The sequence below is a fragment of the Leucopleurus acutus genome, assembly GCF_964270905.1.
Source record: "Leucopleurus acutus genome assembly, chromosome: 9".
NCBI lineage: Eukaryota > Metazoa > Chordata > Mammalia > Artiodactyla > Delphinidae > Leucopleurus > Leucopleurus acutus.
Window position 1 is genome coordinate 67,770,484 of NC_139144.1, and position 22,435 is coordinate 67,792,918.

At 37.1% G+C, this 22,435-nt stretch overlaps 1 protein-coding gene across 1 annotated transcript in view; it reads right to left on the minus strand.

Annotated features, from left to right (window-relative positions):
* MATCAP2 (microtubule associated tyrosine carboxypeptidase 2) overlaps positions 1-22,435 on the minus strand; it is a gene marked incomplete at its 5' end in the record, with an annotated part of 90,156 nt that overhangs the window by 26,025 nt on the left and 41,696 nt on the right. Inside the window, 3 exons of the mRNA XM_082846214.1 lie at positions 12,681-12,986; positions 13,537-13,669; positions 14,344-14,487. Coding sequence (XP_082702340.1) covers positions 12,681-12,986; positions 13,537-13,669; positions 14,344-14,487 — 583 coding nt within the window. The remainder of the gene's footprint in view (positions 1-12,680; positions 12,987-13,536; positions 13,670-14,343; positions 14,488-22,435) is intronic.

Here is a 22,435-nt window from a genome sequence, read left to right on the forward strand (position 1 = left end):
GTTCATTGAAGCTCTATTTACAATAGCCAGGAGATGGAAACAACCTAAGTGTCCATCATTGGATGAATGGATAGAGAAGATGTGGCACATATATACAATGGAATATTACTCAGCCATAAAAAGAAATGAAATTGAGCTATTTGTAATGAGGTGGATGGACCTAGAGTCTGTCATACAGAGTGAAGTAAGTCAGAAAGAGAAAGACAAATACCGTATGCTAACATATATATGGAATTTAAGAAAAACAAAATGTCATGAAGAACCTAGGGGTAAGACAAGAATAAAGACACAGACCTACTAGAGAATGGACTTGAGGATATGGGGAGGGGGAAGGGTAGGCTGTGACAAAGTGAAAGAGTGGCATGAACATATATACACTACCAAACGTGGAGTAGATGGCTGGTGGGAGGCAACCACAGAGCACAGGAAGATCAGCTCGGTGCTTTGTGACCACCTAGAGGGGTGGGATAGGGACGGTGGGAGGGAGAGAGGTGCAAGAGGGAAGAGATATGGGAACACATGTATAACTGATTCACTTTGGTATAAAGCAGAAACTAACACACCATTATAAAGCAAGTATACTCCAATAAAGATGTAAAAAAAAAAAAAAGAAAGCTGGAGTAGCAATTCTCGTATCAGACAAAATAGACTTTAAAGTAAAGACTATTACAAGGCAAAGAAGGACACTACGTAATGATCAGGGGATCAATCCAAGAAGAAGATATAGCAACTGTAAATATTTATGCACCCAACAAAGGAGCACCTCAATACATAAGACAAATACTAACAGCCATAAAAGAGGAAATCGACAGTAACACAACCATAGTAGGACACTTTAACACCCCACTTTCACCAATGGAGAGATCATCCAAAATGCAAATAAATAAGGAAACACAAGCTTTAAATGATACATTAAACAAGACAGAAACTCTCCAGAAAGTGGGCAGAGAGGGAACCTACCTCAACATAGTAAAGGCCATATATGACCAACCCACAGCCAACATCATTCTCAATGGTGAAAAACTGAAAGCATTTCCTCTAAGATCAGGAACAAGACAAGGGTGCCCACTCTCACCACTATTATTCAACATAGTTTTGGAAGTTTTAGCCACAGCAATAAGAAAAAGAAATAAGGACTCCAAATTGGAAAAGACGAAGTAAAACTGTCACTGTTTGCAGATGACATGATACTACACATAAAGAATCCTAAAGATGCTACCAGAAAACTACTAGAGCTAATCAGTGAATTTGGTAAAGTAGAAGGACACAAAATTAATGCACAGAAATCTCTTGCATTCCTATACACTAATGATGAAAAATCTGAAAGAGAAATTAAGGAAACACTCCCATTTAGCATTGCAATAAAAAGAATAGAATACCTAGGAATAAACCTATCTAAGGAGACAAAAGACTTCTATGCAGAAAACTATAAGACACGGATGAAAGAAATCAAAGATGATACAAACAGATGGAGCGATATACCATGATCTTGGATGGGAATACTCAACACTGTGAAAATGGCTATACTACCCAAAGCAATCTACAGATTCAGTGCAATCCCTATCAAACTACCAATGGCATTTTTCACAGAACTAGAACAAAACATTTTACAATTGGTATGGAAACACAGAAGACGCGAATAGCCAAAGCAATCTTGAGAAAGAAAAACGGAGCTGGAGGAATCAGGCTCCCTGACTTCAGACTATACTACAAAGCTACAGTAATCAAGACAGTATGGTACTGGCACAAAAACAGAAATATAGATCAATGGAACAAGATAGAAAGCCCAGAGATAAACCCATGTACACATGGTCACCTTATTTTTGATAAAGGAGGCAAGAATATACAATGGAGAAAAGACAGCCTCTTCAATAAGTGGTGCTGGGAAAACTGGACAGCTACATTTAAAAGGATGAAATTAGAACACTCCCTAACACCATACACAAAAGTAAACTCATAAAGGATTAGAGACCTAAATGTAAGACCGGACACTATAAAACTCTTAGAGGAAAACATAGGAAGAACACTCTTTGACATAAATCACAGCAAGACCTTTTTTGATCCATCTCCTAGAGTAATGGAAATAAAAACAAAAATAAACAAATGGGACCTAATGAAACTTAAAAGCTTTTGCACAGCAAAGGAAACTACAAACAACACGAAAAGACAACCCTCTGAATGGGAGAAAATATTTGCGAACGAATCAATGGACAAAGGATTAATCTCCAAAATATATAAACAACTCATGCAGCTTAATATTAAAAAAACAAACAACCCAATCCAAAAAATGGGCAGAAGCCCTAAATAGACATTTCTCCAAAGAAGACAGACAGATGGCCAAGAAGCACATGAAAACCTGCTCAACATCCCTAATTATTACAGAAATGCAAATCAAAACTACAGTGAGGTATCACCTCACACCAGTTAGAATGGGCATCATCAGAAAATCTACAAACAACAAATGCTGGAGAGACTGTGGAGAAAAGGGAACCCTCTAGCACTGTTGCTGGGAATGTAAATTGATACAGCCACTATGGAGAACATTATGGAGGTTCCTTAAAAAACTAAACATAGAATTATCATATGATCCAGCAATCCCACTACTGGGCATATACTCAGAGAAAACTATAATTCAAAAAGACACATGCACCCCAATGTTCACTGCAGCACTATTTACAATAGCCAGGTCATGGAAGCAACGTAAATGCACATCGACAGACGAATGGATAAAGAAGATGTGGTACATATATACAGTGGAATATTACTCAGCCATAAAAAGGAACGAAATTGGGTCATTTGTTGAGACGTGGATGGATCTAGAGACTGTCATACAGAGTGAAGGAAGTCAGAAAGAGAAAAATAAATATCGTATATTAACGCATATATGTGGAAGCTAGAAAAATGGTACAGATGAACCGGTTTGCAGGGTAGAAATTGAGACACAGATGTAGAGAACAAACGTATGGACACCAAGCGGGGAAAGCGGCCCGGGGTGTGGTGGTGGTGGTGTGATGAACTGTGCGATTGGGATTGACATGTATACACTGATGTGTATAAAATTGATGACTAGTAAGAACCTGCTGCATAAAAAAAAATAAAATAAAATTCAAGAATTAAATAAATAAATAAAAAGAAACGAAATTGAGTTATTTGTAGTGAGGTGAATGGACCTAGAGCCTGTCACACAGAGTGAAGTAAGTCAGAAAGAGAAAAACAAATATCGTATGCTAACACATATATATGGAATAAAAAAAAATGGTTCTGAAGAACCTAGGGGCAGGACAGGAATAAAGATGCAGAGGTAGAGAATGGACTTGAGGATACAAGCGGGGGGGCGGGGGGGGAAGGCAACCTGGAGAGAAGTGAGAGAGTAGTATATATATACTACCAAATGTAAAATAGATAGCTACTGGGAAGCAGCTGCATTCCACAGGGAGATCCGCTCAGTGCTTTGTGACCACCTAAAGAGGCGGGATAGGGAGGGTGGGAGTCAGGCTCAAGAGGGAGGTATTATGGGGATGTATGTATACATACAGCAGATTCAGTTTGTTATACAGCAGAAACTAACAACACTGTAAAGCAATTATACTCCAATAAGATGTAAAAAATACATAAATAGTATTACAAAGTAAAAAAAAAAAAGGGACCTAATGAAACTCAAAAGCTTTTGCACAGGAGAGGAAATTATAAACAAAAGGAAAGACAACCCACACAATGGGAGAAAATACTGGCAAATGATGCATCCGACAAGGGATTAATCTCCAAAATTTACAAACAGCTCATGAACCTCAATATCAAAAAAAGCAAACAACCCAATCAAAAAATGGGCAGAAGACCGAGACAGACATTTCTCCAAAGACAGACAGATGGCCACAAGGCACATGGAGAGACGCTCAACTTTGCTAATCATTAGATAAATGCAAATCAAAACTACAATGAGATATCACTTCACACCAGTCAGAATGGCCATCATCAAAAATGTACAAACATGGGATCCAGAACTCGACTTCCTGTATATCTAAAATAAAAGAGCTGAATAGAACCTGAAAAAAAAAATCTACAAACAATAAATGCTGAAGAGGGTGTTGAGTTGAAAGAGAACCGTCCTAGACTGTAGGTGGGAATGTAAATTGGTACAGCCACTATGGAGAACAATACGGAAGTTCCTTAAAAAAATGAAAAATACAGCTACCATATGATCCAGCAATGCCACTCCTGGGCACGTATCTGGCAAAAACCATGGTTTGAAAGGATACACGCACCCCAATGTTCATTGCCACACTGCTTACAGTAACCAAGACATGGAAGCAACCTAAATGTCCATCAACAGAAAAGTGGATAAAGAAGATGTGGTAAATATGTCCAATGGAATATTCATCCATTAAAAAGAATGAAATAATGCCACTGGCAGCAACATGAATGGACCTGGAGATTATCATACTTAGTGAAGTCAGTCAGACAGAGAAAGACAAATATATTGTGATATTGCTATATGGGGAATCAAGAAAATGATACAAATAAAGTTATTTCCAAAACAGAAACAGATTCACAGACTTAGAATACAACCTTATGGTTAACAAAGGGGAATGGTAGGGGGCAGGGTTAAAGTAGCAGTTTGGGACTGACATATATACACTACAATAATGAAAATAAATAACCAACAAGGACCTACTGTATAGCAAAGGGAACTGTGGTCAAATTCTGTAATAACTAAATGGATAAAGAACTTTAAAAAGGATAAATGTATATGTATAACTGAAACACTTCACTGTACACCTGAAACTAACAACACTGCTAATCAACTATAGTCCAATATAAAATATTAAAAAAATTTTTAAAAAACAAAAAAGAAGTCAGTATGATGAGAAACAAAAAATACAGTGTTCAAGATCTCTCCCTATTAAAAGTGGCTAAAGGGACATTGCCACCAAAACTAATGCATGAACCCTTACTGGACCTAGATTTTTTTTTTTTTAACACCTATAAAGACATTTTTGGAACAGTTGGGGAAATTTAAATACCGTATATGGGGCAGTTGATATTGCTGAATTACCACTCACTTTCTTAAGTGTGATAATGATACTGTTTTAAGTAGAAGAGAATGTTTTTAGTCTTAGGAGATGCATGCTCAAGTTTTTAAGGAATGAAATGCCAAGTGTACAACTTGCTTTTAAAAAGTCACAGAGAATAGCATCTGAAATGACTACAGAGTAGTAGAAAATATTTGTAAATGATTATCTGATAAGAGATTTTTATCTAGAATACACAAAAAACCCTTACACCTCAATAATAAAAAGCAAACCAATTAAAAATGGGTAAATGATCTAAACAGACGGTTCTCCAAAGAAAATACATAAATAGCCAATAATCACATGAAAAGATACTCAACATCACTAGTCACCAGGAAAATTCAAATCTAAACCACAGTGAGTTAACCACTTCACACCCACTAGGGATGGTTATAATATTAATTTAAAAAATGAAAATAGTAGGTGTTGGTGAGGATTTGGAGAAATAGAAATCGTCATACACTGCAGTGGGAATGTAAAATGGTGCATTCATTTTGGAAACGGTGGCAGTTCCTCAAAAGGTTGAGCACAGAGTTATCATATAACCCCAAAATTCCACTCCTAAGCATATACTCAAGAGAATTACCAGCATAAACTTATGAATGAAGGCTCATAATAGCATTATTCATAATAGCCAAAAAGTGGAAACAACCCAAATGCCCATTAACTGGTGAAAGGATAAATAAAAGGTGTCATATCCATGCACTGGATTATTATTCAGTAATAAAAAGGATTGATATACTGATACATGCTACAATATGAACAAACTTTAAAAATGTTATAAGTAAAAATAAGTAAATATTATGCTAAGTAACAGAAGCCAGCCACAAAGGATCATATATTATATGATTTCATTTATATGAAATGTTAAAAACAGGAAAAACTAATAAAAGCAGATTAATGGTTATTTATCACTAGGAGCAATAGGGAGAGAGAATAGGTAATGACTGCTAATGGGTACAAATTTCTTTTTGGGTGATGACACGTTCTGGAATTAGATTAGTGGTGTTGGCTGCGCAACTCCACAAATATTATAAAAATCACTGAACTGTACATTTTAAATGCATGAATTATATGTCATGTGAATTATATATCTCAATAAAGCTGTCTTTAAAGTCAGAGAGGAAGAGAGAAAGCAAAAATGGCAAAATATTAACAATTGGTGAATCCAGAGGAAGGGTGTAGAAATGTTAATTCCTTCATTATTTCCCTATTTCTGTAGGTTTGAAAATTTTCAAAACAAGATGGGAAAAGTAATGCTAACAAAATGTGGTTTGCAAAAACTAGCACTGACCTCAAGTAACAAAGGTTTAATTTTTTATAGTTGAGTGGATTCTCTGATGGGAAGATTAGGATATATCCAAAATCAATAGACAATTACCCAGTCCCGCAGCCAGTGAGCCAGGCGCGGAGCCGCCCACTTGCACTGTACCCACCGCAGCCGAACCCGGCTCCTGCAGGAGCCAAAAAGAGAGAGGATCGTGAGCCCCAGCCAGAGTGAGCGTGCATGGCCGCGCTGAGTCGGCACCTGGAGGACATGGAGAAATGGATGGAAGATAAGATCAAAGTGAGACTTAGGCTTAAAAGCAGGTTGCTTGCTGCTTGAGGGCCAAATGCAAGTTTGAACTCTGTTATCAGAAGACACAAGGGACTCCTTTCCTAAGCCTGTAAATAAGCCCTGCCCTTGGTGCCTAAGGAAGGGGTTAGTGAAAGTCAGCCTGAGAGTCAACTAACTGCTGAACAATCACCAACAGGAAGACACTGGAACTCATCAAAAAAGATACCCCACATCCAAAGACAAAGGAGAAGCCACAATGAGACAGTACGAGGGGCGCAATCACAATAAAATCAAATCCCATTAACTGCTGAGTGGGTGACTTACAAACTGGAGAACACTTATACCACAGAAGTCCACCCACTGGAGTGAAGGTTCTGAGCCCCACGTCAGGCTTCCCAACCTGGGGGTCCGGCAACGGGAAGAGAAACTCCTAGAGAATCACTTTGAAGGCTAGCGGGATTTGATTGCAGGACTTCGACAGGACTTGGGGAAACAAAGACTCCACTCTTGGAGGGCACACACAAAGTAGGGTGCGCATCAGGACCCAGGGGAAGGAGCAGCGGCCCCAAAAGAGACTGATCCAGACCTACGTGCTAGTGTTGGAGGGTCTCCTACAGAGGCGGGGAGTGGCTTTGTCTCACCGTGAGGACAAGGACACTGGCAGCAGAAGTTCTGGGAAGTACTCCTTGACGTGAGCCCTCCCAGAGTCTGCTATTAGCCCCACCAAAGAGCCTCAGGCCAAACAACCAACAGGGAGGGAACCCAGCCCCCCATCAGCAGACAAGCGGATTAAAGTTTTACTGAGCTCTGCCTACCAGAGCAACAGTCAGCTTTACCCACCACAGTCCCTCCCATCAGGAAACTTGCTCAAGCCTCTTAGAGAGCCTCATCCACCAGAGGGCAGACAGCAGAAGCAAGAACTACAATCCTGCAGCCTGTGGAACAAAAAACACATTCACAGAAAGATATACAAGATGAAAATGCAGAGGGCTATGTACCAGATGAAGGAACAAGATAAAACCCCAGAAAAACAACTAAATGAAGTGGAGATAGACAACCTTCCAGAAAAAGTATTGAGAATAATGATAGTGAAGATGATTCAGGACCTCGGAAAAAGAATGGAGGCAAAGATCGAGATGATGCAAGAAACGTTTAACAAAGACCTAGAAGAATTAAAGAACAAAGACCTAGAAGAATTAAAGAACAAACAAACAGAGATGAACAATACAATAACTGAAATGAAAAATACACTAGAAGGAATCAATAGCAGAATAACTGAGGCAGAAGAACGGATAAGTGACCTGGAAGACAGAATGGTGGAATTCACTGCTGTGGAAGAGAATAAAGAAAAAAGAATGGAAAGAAATGAAGACCGCCTAAGAGACCTCTGGGACAACATTAAATGCAACAACATTCACATTATAGAGTCCCAGAAGGACGAGAGAGAGAGAAAGGACCTGAGGAAATATTTGAAGAGATTATAGTCAAAAACTTCCTTAATATGGGAAAGGACATAGCTACCTAAACCCAGGAAGTGCAGACAGTCCCATACAGGATAAACCAAAGGAGAAACACACCGAGACACACAGTAATCAAACTGGAAAAAATTAAAGACAAACAAAAATTACTGAAAGCATCAAGGGAAAAAAGACAAATAACATACAAGGGAACTCCCATAAGGTTAACAGCTGATTTCTCAGCAGAAACTCTACAAACCAGAAGGGAGTGGCACGATATATTTAAAGTGACGAAAGGGAAGAACCTACAACCAAGGTTACTCTAACCGGCAAGGATCTCATTCAGATTCGATGGAGAAATCAAAAGATTTACAGACAAGCAAAAGCTAAGAGAATTCAGCACCACCAAACCAGCTCTACAATAAATGCTAAAGGAACTTCTCTAAGTGGGAAACACAAAAGAAGTAAAGGACCTACAATAACAAACACAAAACAATTAAGAAAATGGTAATAGGAACACACATATCGATAATTACCTTAAATGTGAATGGATTAAATGCTCCAACCAAAAGACACAAGCTCGCTGAATGGATACAAAAACAATTCCCGTTTATATGCTGTCTCCAAGAGACCCACTTCATACCTAGGGACACATACAGGCTTAAAGTGAGGGGATGGAAAAAGATATTCCCTGCAAATGGAAATCAAAACAAAGCTGGAGTAGCAATACTCATACCAGATAAAATAGACTTTAAAATAAAGAATGTTACAAGAGACAAGGAAGGACACTATATAATGATCAAGGGATCAATCCAAGAAGAAGCTGTAACAATTATAAACATATATGCACCCAACACAGGAGCACCTCAATACATAAGGCAACTGCTAACAGCTCTAAAAGAGGAAATTGACAGTAACACAATAATAGTGGGGGACTTTAACACCTCACTTACACCAATGGACAAATCATCCAAACAGAAAATTAATAAGGAAACACAAGCTTTAAATGACACAACAGACTAGATAGATTTAATTGATTTTTATAGGACATTCCATCCCAAAACAGCAGATTACACATTCTTCTCAAGTGCGCACAGAACATCGTCCAGGATAGATCACATCTTGGGTCACAAATCAAGCCTCAGTAAATTTAAGAAAACTGAAATCATATAAAGTATCTTTTCTGCCCACAACGCTATGAGATTAGAAATCAATTATAGGGAAAAAAACAAAACAACACAAAAACATGGAGGCTAAACAATACGTTACTAAATAACCAAGAGATTACTGAAGAAATCTAAGAGGAAATCAGAAAGTACCTAGAGACAAATGACAATGAAAACACGACGATCCAAAACCTATGGGATACAGCAAAAGCAGTTGTAAGAGGGAAGTTTATAGCAATACAAGCCTACCTCAAGAAACAAGAAAAATCTCAAATAAACAGTCTAACCTTACACCTAAAGGAACTGGAGAAAGAAGAACAAACAAAACCCAAAGTTAGTAGAAGGAAAGAAATCATAAAGATCAGAGCAGAAATAAATGAAATAGAAACAAAGAAAACAATAGCAAAGATCAATAAAACTAAAAGCTGCTTCTTTGAGAAGATAAACAAAATTGATAAACCATTAGTCAGGCTCATCAAGAAAAAAAGGAAGAGGACTCAAATCAATAGATTTAGAAGTGAAAAAGAAGTAACAACTGACACTGCAGAAATACAAAGGATCTTGAGAGAGTACTACAAGCAACTCTATGCCAATAAAACGGACACTCTGGAAGAAATGGACAAATCCTTAGAAAAACACAACCTTCTGAGACTGAACCAGGAAGAAACAGAAAATATAAACAGACCAGTCACAAGCACTGAAATTGAGACTGTGATTAAAAATCTTCCAACAAACAAAAACCCAGGACAAGATGGCTTCACAGGCGAATTCTATCAAACATTGAGAGAAGAGCTAACACGCGTCCTTTTCAAACTCTTCCAAAATATAGCAGAGGAACACTCCCAAACTCATTCTACGAGGCCACCATCACCCTGATACCAAAACCAGACAAAGATGTCACAAAGAAAGAAAACTACAGACCAATATCACTGATGAACACAGATGCAAAAATCCTCAACAAAATACTAGCAAACAAAACCCAACAACACATTAAAAGAATCATACACCACGGTCAAGTGGAATTTATGCCAGGGATGCAAGGATTCTTCAATATACGCAAAATCAATGTGATACACCATATTAACAAACTGAAGAATAAAAACCATATGATCATCTCAATAGATGCAGAAAAAGCTTTTGACAAAATTCAACATCCATTTATAAAAACTCTCCAGAAAGTGGGCAGAGAGGGAACCTACCTCAATCAACATAGTAAAGGCCATATATGACCAACCCACAGCCAACATCATTCTCAATGGTGAAAAACTGAAACCATTTCCTCTAAGATCAGGAACAAGACAAGGATGTCCACTCTCACCACTAGTATTCAACGCAGTTTTGGAAGTCCTAGCCACAGCAATCAGAGAAGAAAAAGAAATAAAAGGAATACAAATTGGAAAAGAAGAAGTAAAGCTGTCACTGTTTGCAGATGACATGATACTATACATAGAGAATCCTAAAGATACCACCAGAAAACTACTAGAGCTAATCAATGAATCTGGTAAAGTTGCAGGATACAAAATTAATGCACAGAAATCTCTTGCATTCCTATACACTATGATGAAAAATCTGAAAGAGAAATTAAGAAAACACTCCTGTTTACCACTGCAACAAAAAGAATAAAATTCCTAGGAATAAACCTACCTAAGGAGACAAAAGACCTGTATGCAGAAAACTGTAAGATACTGATGAAAGAAACTAAAGATGATACAAACAGATGGATAGATATATCATACTCTTGGATTGGAGAATCAACATTGTGAAAATGACTATACTACCCAAAACAATCTACAGATTCAATTAAATCCCTATCAGACTACCAATGGCATTTTTCACAGAACTAGAACAAAAAATTTCACAATTTGTATGGAAACCCAAAAGACCCCAAATAGCCAAAGCAATCTTGAGAAAGAAAAATGGAGCTGGAGGAATCAGGCTCCCAGACTTCAGACTATACTACAAAGCTACAGTAATCAAGACAGTGTGGTACTGGCAAAAAAACAGAAATATAGATTAATAGAATAGCATAGAAAGCCCAGAGATAAACACACACACATATGGTCAACTAATCTATGACAAAGGAGGCAAGGATATACAATGGAGAAAAGACAGTCTCTTCAATAAGTGGTGTTGGGAAAACTGGACAGCTACATGTAAAAGAATGAAATCAGGACACTCCCTAACACCATACACAAAAATAAACTCATAATGGATTAGAGACCTAAATGTAAGACCGGACACTATAAAACTCTTAGAGGAAAACATAGGCAGAACACTCTTTGACATATATCACAGCAAGATCTTTTTTGATCCACCTCCTAGGGTAATGGAAATCAAAACAAAAATAAACAAATTGGACCTAATGAAACTTCAAAGCAGTTGCACAGCAAAGGAAACCATAAGCAAGATAAAAAGACAACCCTCACAATGGGAGAAAATATTTGCAAATGAAGCAACTGACAAAGGATTAATCTCCAAAATTTACAAGCAGCGCATGCAGCTCAATATTAAAAAAACAAACAACCCAATCCAAAAATGGGCGGAAGACCTAAATAGACATTTCTCCAAAGAAGACATTCAGATGGCAAAGAAGCACATCAAAAGCTGCTCAAGATCACTAATTATTAGAGAAAATGCAAATCAAAACTACAATGAGGTATCATCTCACACCATTCAGAATGGCCATCATCAAAAAATCTAGAAACAATAAATGCTGGAGAGGGTGTGGGGAAAAGGGAACCCTCTTGCACTGTTGGTGGGAATGTAAATTGATACAGCCACTATGGAGAACAGTATGGAAGTTCCTTAAAAAACTAAAAATAGAATTACCATATGACCCACCAATCACACTCCTGGGCATATACCCACAGAAAACTATAATTCAAAGACACTTGTACCCCAATGTTCATTGCAGCACTATTTACAATTCCCCGGTCATGGAAGCAACCTAAATGCCCATGAACAGACAAATGGATAAAGAAAATGTGGTACATATACAGAATGGAATATTACTCAGCCATAAAAAAGAATGAAATTGGGTCATTTGTAGAGACATGGATCAATCTAGAGACTGTCATACAGAGTGAAGTAAGAAAGAGAAAAACAAATATTGTATATTAACGCATATATGTGGAACTTAGAAAAATGGTAGAAACGAACCGGTCTGCAGGGCAGAAATTGACAGACAGATGTAAAGAACAAACGTATGGACACCAAGGAGGGAAAGCGGCACGAGGGTGGTGGTGGTGGTGTGATGAATTGGGAGATTGGGATTGACATATATACATTAATATGTATAAAATGGATAACTAGTGAGAACCTGCTCTTTTAGGAAATAAAATTCTGCTGTTTTATAAAATAAAATTCAAAAATTCAAAAAAAAAGACAATTACCCAATAAATCAGAAAATCTACTGTCAAGGAACACACACCTGGTTGGGAGGTATCAGTCCATCCCCTCTTGGCTCGTACACAATAATCCCATCTTGTATTGGGGTCCTTGACAAACTTTCCAATGTCTTTGAATAATGCACAAAAAGACATGTGGCTGGCTCGATAAACAGTGTAGTAGAGGAGGGCAGCCCTCCATAAAAAGGGGTCTTTTCTAAACAGGACACTGTGAATACTTGCCAGTCCTTCCTCTGTGGGATTGTTTGGCTTTAGGTCATGTTTTTTACGGCCAGTCCAACTGTTCCATGGCTGCTGAAGGTTGTTAATACCTCGAAAATAATGTGTGCCTATGGAGAAGAAAAGGCACATGAAAAGTAAGAAATGCCATTCTTATTTTAATTCTTCTCCCAAAAAAAGATTCTACCAACAGTTCTAAAACGAAATTGATGTGTACCTACAAATCAAAAGAAAGTAGAAAATGATCTGACACTAATGCCCTTTGCTTTGAAGGAGTACACAGCCTTCAGAAGGATTACATGTCTCATTAGAAGAGGTATAACTTTTACAGCAATTTATTTTCTTTTTAAGAGTCGAATTATAGACTTGATATTTGAAAAGAATCTTAGAGATCACTTAATTCAATTCTCTCAGTTGAAGATGGGGGAACTGAAATCCAGAGGAGTTAAATGACTCTCCAAGCTTAATACAGCTATACGGTACCCTAAAAAATCTAATTTGAAATGAGACATTAATATCTTAGCTTTAGTTCAAGTGACACCTAACAATTTCATTACTTTTTGCCAAATATTACTAAGAAAAAATGCATTATAAACAAACAAGTCCTTGAAGTAATTTCTGCTATTACAACTGAATAAATGGAGAAGGGTTGCCCCCTACCTATTTCATGCCTCAGCATTCCTTCCAGCCAATGCTCACGTGCGGTGCAAACATTGATGGTCAGTGTTGGACATCCATTTACTACTGTCATGGAAGCTCGGGAAAGCAGGTCCTCAGTGAGGTGAACTACAATCTAAAGAGCAAGAGTTAAAATATATATATATAAAAGACAAAACGTAGAAGGCAGGGGGTGAAAGTTTTCACAGAAAACAATGGACCCATAAATTAACACCTTTTTCTTTTGTTTACACCATCTTGAATCTCCCCAAAACCAGGAAGATGAAATGCAGACCCTTGGAACTTTGAGCCTTTGGGAACTCAAGAACCTTTACTGGATTGAAAGAAAAGTAGACAGCTGTGCAGAGGAAGACACAGAGAACTGAAATTGTGCCTCTGCAGTGCTCTCAAATATAGTCCCCTGGGCTGGAATAATGCAAAGGAAGGTACAGGAGCCAGAGTCCTGGTCACTGCTGGGCCAAAGCTTATTTTGAGACTGAACACTAGGAACTGGACATTAATAAGAGAAGTCACTGTGCCAAATCTCTTCATTAATAATTTTCATAAGCCAATTCACATAATCCTACAAGCTATACAAAAATGGTAGTAAGAAAAACGGAAAAACAGAAAAAAACTGAACATTAACAATTCAATGCAATAAAAACTTAGACTTATATTTAGTAAGAAATCTGGGTGACTTATTTAATGAGTAAATAGCGTTGGGAAAACAAAACCTGCAGAAAAAACAAACACGTGGCAGTGACTGAGAGTTAAAATGCTCAAATTGTCATGCTTACTCATGATTCATACCTCACCCATGCAGCCTTCTTTCATCATGTATTTCCTAACATGACTCCAGATTCGAGTTTTAGATAGCAGGCTACCACCGGTGGCCTGTTCAAATTTTTCATAGCTTCCATACTTTTGTAAAGTCAGTTCCATAATATTGACGGACTGTGAAAGAAACAGAGATAATGAAAGTAAACAGCCTTCTATTACTTCGACATGAGTAATGACCTAGTTATATTCTTAGTTATCATGACCTGTTCTGTGCGTACCGATTTCCAAATCAAATTGCAGCTATGGTAACATATTTTTCTAATCCTAAACAGCTTTCACTCATTTTCATATATTTTTACAAACACCTGTGTACGTACTTACTTCTTAACACGGGATGAAGGCTCAAGCACTACACAACTGTCAACATCTAACAGGCTGAGAAGCTAAGGCAGAGTTCTCAGTTTCTCTTGGTTTCTCTAAGACCATCTGGTGGTTTTTCAGGAGAACTCAGAAGGTATGTCTCCAGACTAATTACTAGAATATAATTACCATTTGGATAAAGAAAAAAATTCCCAATTTTTAAGCACACACAGAAGAATCAACCATTCTTTTGTGATGATCCTATAGAACCTGATGTTTTCCTGGGCTACTACTCTTTGGCAGAAACACATAGTCTCAACATTACTAAAAACACTTTTATCTTTCATTCTTGGCAGGGTACTATCTAACTTTTCATTCTTCATAAATTTTCATATCAAAAGAATATGAAAGTTGAGATCTTTTTCTCTAAGCACAAATATACAAAAAGGAAGACTAAAAAAACTGGTAACAAATCACAGATCATCAGTATCTATGGGAAAGACACAAAAAAATGAAAACATAAGGAAGGAAAATGCTATTCGAAGGCCTTTTGGGAGAAAGCTAGAAAATTCAAATGTATCTTATATGAATGGCGACAGAAGCTAGAAAATTCAGATACCTGATATTATATTAAGCCTATGCTTTCTATCTGTTGTCAGACTAGTAAAGAGATTAAAAGTACAAGCTCTAGAGTCAGACTACCTGAGCTGACATCCTGGCTCTGCCACCTTCTGGTTGTGTGACTCTGGGCAAGTCATTAAACTTGTTACCAAGCCTCCTCATTAGTAAATGGGGATAACAACAATAATGTCTACGGCATGGTTTTGTTGAGAAAATTTAGCCAAACTTTGTAAAGCACAGTATCAGACATAAGTAGTCAATACATGTCAATTATTACATCATCATCATCAGTATGTTACCATTCTTTATAAATACCACTGTAGATGACATGCCCAACACAAAAACTACAATAAAACTCATGTGCTACAAGTTATAAGTAAATATATATATCCCCACAGGAAAAATATATATTACTAATAAACTAGGAGTGAATCATAAAGTTATCATAACAAGAAATGGCTTCAACAAGTTTGCCTGGCTTGCGTTCCCAAAGTTGCTATTAAAAGCCTTGATATTCAAAATGTGGTCGAAAAGCCAGCAGCATTGGCACTGGCATTGTCCTGGAAGCTGGCTTCAAATTTGGAATTTTGCCTGCCTCCAAGCTACATGCATACTGAATCAGAATCTGCATTTTAACAGGATTCCCCAGGTGATTCACCTGCACAGTAGAAAGCCAGAAGGATCTCAGAGAATGGGAACACGGCAAATACCCCAGAGGCTAATTTATTTATATGACAACTAGAATAATTAAAAGAACAAGTTAGCACATAATTAAAAGCCCATTTAGCAGATTAGCTAAGGTATTTGCATACACCAGTCTAATGGTCACTAGTCATCAATATATCAGAGTTAGAAGAATCTGAGAAATTTTGCCTTAATTCCATAAGAGACAGAAGTGGTACCTTCTATACTGAACTTATAATTAGACCTAAAAAAAGTTAACGAAATTTTTTATTATAACTTGTGCGTATAAGTTTTTAAAAGTATGTACTTAACTTAGGATAAAACTAGCTTTTCTAGCATATGCTTACTCAGTAGGAAAATGTGGTTATCTGGTTACTATTTATTATAACAGTCTAGAAACTTTAGAAAAACTTAAATACAGGTGACCCTTGTTATCATCAATAAATGGTACTTAGTAGAAGGCTATTAAGTATTCACACTCATAATAAGTATTTGTTCATATTCATAACAGGGAACAAAGATTTGATTGAAAATTTACCCTGAAAAAATACCCTATAAGATTAAAAAAAATTACCTTGGCAGTTTAACAACACTGAGGCAACCTTTATACTTATCAACTAATTATTAAATAATCAAAGAATGAATAAAAATAGTGGGAGTTTTTTTTGGAGGGGATGTGATTTTTCTGTCAAAATGATATGCAATAGCACATCATTTTCCATTGCGTGACTTACATGGCACCATCATGGCAGCAATCCTTCATGAGAGCTACATGGATGTTCCCAAAAGCTTATCTTAATATGTCATGTACAGTCATTCTTCACTGAAGTGCCCATCCTGTTGTCATCTCTAGATATTTTTCTTTATTAGTTTTTCAACTGGTCCAACCTAGACAAATTTGTCAGTGACCACACAGATCTCCAGTATCCTTCACTGATTTCCCAATCCATCTGCATTAAATAGACCCCAGCACAGAGAGACAGTGGTTGGATAGGTGAATAAATTCAAGTTTTAAGAGAGAAGTCAGGAATGTTCAGTGGTTACTTCATCAGTGAACATTTTTGTGTTACAACAATTTCTGCTTCCTTATGCAACCTCTTGCAGGCCACAGAAATTTTTACAAGTATGATCTCAATTTTGGGGAAAAAAAGGCAATAAGCAATTTTAAAAAGGCACAAGGAAGCCTGGAAGGATATACCCAAAGGCTACATGATATCATGCTCATGTTTGAGAAGGGATAATGTGTTGCACTGATGTTTAATTATTTGCACTATACAGAAGTTTTCAAAATGGTTTACAATATGCAAAGGAAAAAGTCATTTTTTCCAGCTTCACTGAGGTATGATTGACAAATAAAAATTGTATATATTTAGGTTCTACAATCAGGTGTTTAAGGTGTACAATGCGATGACTTAGTATGTGTATACACTATGAAATGATTACTACAATCCAGTTAATTTACAAATCCATCACCTCATATAGTTACATTTTTTTAATGTGGTGGGAACATCTAAGATCTTAGCAAACTTCAAGTATACAATATACTATTATTACCTATAATCATCACGCTATATATTAGATACCCAGAACTTATTCAGTTTATAACTGAAAGTTGGTACCCTTTGACCCACATCTCCTTACAAGTTTTTGTTTGTTTTTTTACAGGAAAAAAGAGTCCACCCTCTCCCCCTAGAGCTCAGAGAATCAATATCTGTATCACTTTAAGAATCAAGCTTTCACACACCTCCGCATGGTTAACACTTTTAAGAGGCAATAAATTTTACGTCAGATCGCTCTTCTCCATTAATATCATCATTTAAGTTAATCAGAAAACTACATCTCCCAATATTACTTGGTGGGAGATTCAAACAAGCAGCAGCTGGATAATTTTTTTTTTTTTTTTTTTTTGCGGTATGCGGGCCTCTCACTGCTGTGGCCTCTCCCGTTGCGGAGCACAGGCTCCCGACGCGCAGGCTCAACGGCCATGGCTCACGGGCCCAGCTGCTCCGCGGCATGTGGGATCCTCCCTGACCGAGGCACGAACCCGTGTCCTCTGCATCGGCAGGCGGACTCTCAACCACTGCGCCACCAGGGAAGCCCGCAGCTTGATAATTTTACTCTAATCATCACTTTTTTGTTTTTTTGGCTGTGCCTTGCAGCTTGCGGGATCCTAGTTCCCTGACCAGGGCTTGAAGCCGGGCCCTTGGCAGTGAAAGCCCAGAGGCCCAACAACTGACCTCCAGGGAATTCCCCAATCATCACTTTCAATTTGCCATCCAGCATATCCCTTTCTTATCTTCAAATAAACCTTAACCAATTTAACTTCCAAAAACGTTCAAGTATTAAAAGAAAAAAAAAAGTCCATTTCAAGTTAACTTAACCCAATTTAAAACATAAATCACATATCCAGTTAAAGCTCTTTCCCCTCCCCTAGGCAGAGCCTGGCCTGAGGCCTAAAGAACCTTCACTGGGAAAACAAGGCATAATCAGTGATTTGATTCCTTCTCATCTCTCCCCTATTTTCACAGCCTCTCTTTCCCTTCAGTATATTGACAGCTGGGAGGAAGGAACGAACAATTCCCATATAACTGGTTCAGCTGTGGTCCTCCTCCTTTGACTCTAATGCTGGGGCAGGCCTATTATAGCAGGTGCCTCCACTGCACAGCTTACTGACTAGCCTCCTTCCCACAGAATCTATGCAAGAAGCTCCCCTGGAGTGGACAACTACCAAAACTATTTCTATGAAATTTAAAAGCACAAGAGGAATAACCTAAAGATTTAACTTAATCTAATTAGTGTATACCCATTGAATGAAATGAAATATATGCAGTCAGTTAAAATAATGCTGACAAAAAAGAAACGCTGACAGCTTTTAACAGCATGAAAAAATATAGACATGTAAACAAAAGTATGCTAACTCAACCATCAACATTAGGCATGGAACAAGGAAAAGACACTAAAATGTATTTTCCTTTTTTTTTTTCTTGAAGTATCATTGATTTACAATGTTGTGTCAGTTTCTGGTATACAGCAAAGTGATTCAGTTACACATACATATCTATTTTTTTTCAGATTCTTTTCCCCTACATGTTATTACAAAATATTAAGTATAGTTCCCTGTGCTATACAGTATGTCCTTGTTAGTTATCTATTTTATACACAGCAGGGAAAACGCACTAAAATGTTAAAAGTCGTGACCTAGAGGTGGTGGAATTATAATAATTATTCTCTTCTCCATGCTCTTCTAAGTTTCTGCACTAAACACATATTTCTTTTACAACTGGAAAATATAAAACTGTCTAAGTACCCTCTACTTTGGAATCTCCAGGCCTTTCTTTCCACTATCTAGTTACCTTCTCCCACTTGCCAGTTAGTCATTGATATCCCTTCTCCAGAGTATTTGTATTTAAAAAGGAAACACATGAAAATATTTAAAAATTCAAAAAATATCTTCTATGGTAGATTTTTAGGCAGAGCAGATTGCTGGTAGACAGAACTGAATTCCTGAGGTCTACTCGAGCAAGCAGCCACTTCCCTCATCCATGTGGAAATCTAGCCCCAATTTATCCATCAACATCAAATATATTCTCTGCTTCCTTCTATATCTAAGAATAACAAATATAAACAGTAAGCGATGCAACATAACAGTTTCGCTAATCAGTTTTAAAACTCCTGGAACCAGAACATCTTAATATATACCTATCCTACTGTCCAGGTCTTGGATCCCTAGTCTGCATGAATCTGACTTTGCACTTTTCCATTTTCCTAATTATCCAACTCCTCCATCACTATGTTAGAAAATCGTATAATATAATCTACTTTTGAGTTCCATAAGAACAGTTATCAGGTGGGATAATGTTTCTTGCTGAAAATGGATTGAAACAGGCTACCAAACATACTTTTACCTTTTTAAAAACATTGGACCAAAAAGATTACATATTTTTGCTAAATTATGAATCAACATATTATCTCTGCTCACAAATCAATCATTCCTAAATCCTTCCTTTTATAAGAGAATATTTTAAAGCTTTGTATATCTTACAGGCATCAAAACAAATTGATTTTCAGAGAACTCAAACCTGAAGGACAGAGGAAATAAATGCAAAATGAGCAGTTGTTCAGTGTGAATGAAATGGTCTTATCTCTCTCCAGATCTCGATGTCATACATAATGCTACACAAAACAGAACATCAGCATTCTTCACAGCTCATGACTTTGAAGCTCATGACTTTGAAGCATTCTTATTTTCTTCTATTAAAACAAGAGTAATCAAAGTATTTTCAATAAGTGGTGCTGGGACAACTGGATACAAATAAAAGAATAAAACTGGACCCCTACCACATATCATATACAAAAAATTAACTGAAAGTGGATCAAAGACCTAAATGTAAGAGCTAAAGCTATAGAACTTGTAGAAGAAAGCAGAGGCATACATTTTCATGACCTTGGATTAGGCAGTGCTTTCCTAGATTGGTACACTAAAAGTACAAATAACAAAATAGATAAGTTGGATTTCATCCAAATTAAAAACTTTTATGCTTCAAAGGACACCATCAAGAAAATGAAAAGACAACCCACAGGAGAAAATGTTTGCAAATTTCATACCTGAAAGCGACATATCTAAAATATATAGAGAACTCCAACTCAATAATAAGAACACAAATAATCCAATTAAAATATGGGCAAAAGATCCAAATTGTTTTCCAAAGAAGATATACAAATGGCCAATAAGCACATGAAAAGATGCTCAACATCATTAGTCATCAGAGAAATGCAAGTCAAAACCACGAGATACCACTTCATACCCACTAGGATAGCTATAAAAACAAGAGTTGACAAAAAAAAAAGAGTTGGTAACAACGTGGAGAAACTGGAACTCATATATGGCTGGTGGGAGTGTAAAATGATGCAGTCACTTTGGAAAAGAGTCTTCCTCAAAAGGTTAGACACAGAATTCCCATATGACCCACTACTATATGATATATGATCTCCTACCATATGACCAACTACCACATGATCTACTACTAGGTATATACCCAAGATACCTAAAAATATGTCCACACAAAAATCTGTACACAAATGTTCATAGCAGCATTGTTCATAATAGCCAAAAAGTGGAAACAACCCAAATGTCTATCAACTGGTGAATGGATAAATAAAATCTAAAATATACATACATGGAATATTATTCAACAATAAAAAGCACTGATGCATGCTACTATATGGATTAATCTTGAAAACATGCTAAGTAAAAGAAGCTAGTCACAATGCACCACATATCATATGACTCCATTTATATGAAATGTCCAGAACAGAAAAATCCATAGAGAGATGAAGTATCAATAGATTGATGGTTGTCTAGGGCTGGAACGGGGTGGGGCTGGGGGTGAGTCACTTGTAATGAATACAGGGTTTCCTTTTGGGGATGATGAAATTCCTCAAATCTGATAGCGGTAATGATTGCATAATCCTAAATATATTGACAATCATTTAACTGTACACTTTAGATGGGTGAACTACATGGCATGTGAATTATATCCTCATAAAGCCATCATTTAAAAAAACAATAGTAATCAAACAGCACAGTGTAATATTTAAACCACCAATTCAGAAAAGGAAAAATCTTGATATAAAACCTACAGCATTGTCTTGTATGATATAACAAACTTTCTGAAAAATCTCAACACTGTTTAGTAATCTACTTTTGGTTTACTTGCTGATTCTGTTTGCTGTTCAGCAATTTGGAAATCTGACCATCAATCACAAGCCGCTTCACAGTCATGTGCTAAAAACCTATTTCCCTTTTCAAATGCAGTTTTCACTCAATGAAAAACTATATACAATAGGGACACTAATACGATATGAGTCTGGGTGATACTGTGGAAAGACTAGAAGTCAAAAGATCTGGTTTTACGTTGGTGCCCTACCTTTTACTGACTGTGTGATCTTAGGTATGTCATTTTACCTTTCTCAGGTTTAGTTTCTTCAGTGGCAAAGTGGAGATGAAAATCTTTGTGCTACTTACCTCACAGGGTTGGTGTGAGGATGAAATCAGAGATAGAGACAGAGAGTAAAAGACCACGGGCGGGGGGCGGGGAGAGAGAGAAAAAGAGAAACTATGAATGTGTTTTATAGTCTGTTTCCCAAATGACTGTATGTAGTATTTAAGGTAATTGATTTGACCTCTATTCAATCGCAACCCTCTCCTTCATTTCTCTCATTTTTAGTAAATTCTAATATCTAGAACTCTGACCCTCTTCACCCCCCAAATACTGAATAACCCCTAGATCACATAGTCCTTTTCTTTAAGCCAGTGTTTTCCAAACTGTTTTTTTTTTTTGGAAAAGTGGTTGACGAGATATTATTTTTAAAAAGGTCCCATGGCCAAATGTGGACTTTGTTTGGACTAAACAAAGTTAAACAAGACTCTTCTAAGCCTTTATTATGATACTACATG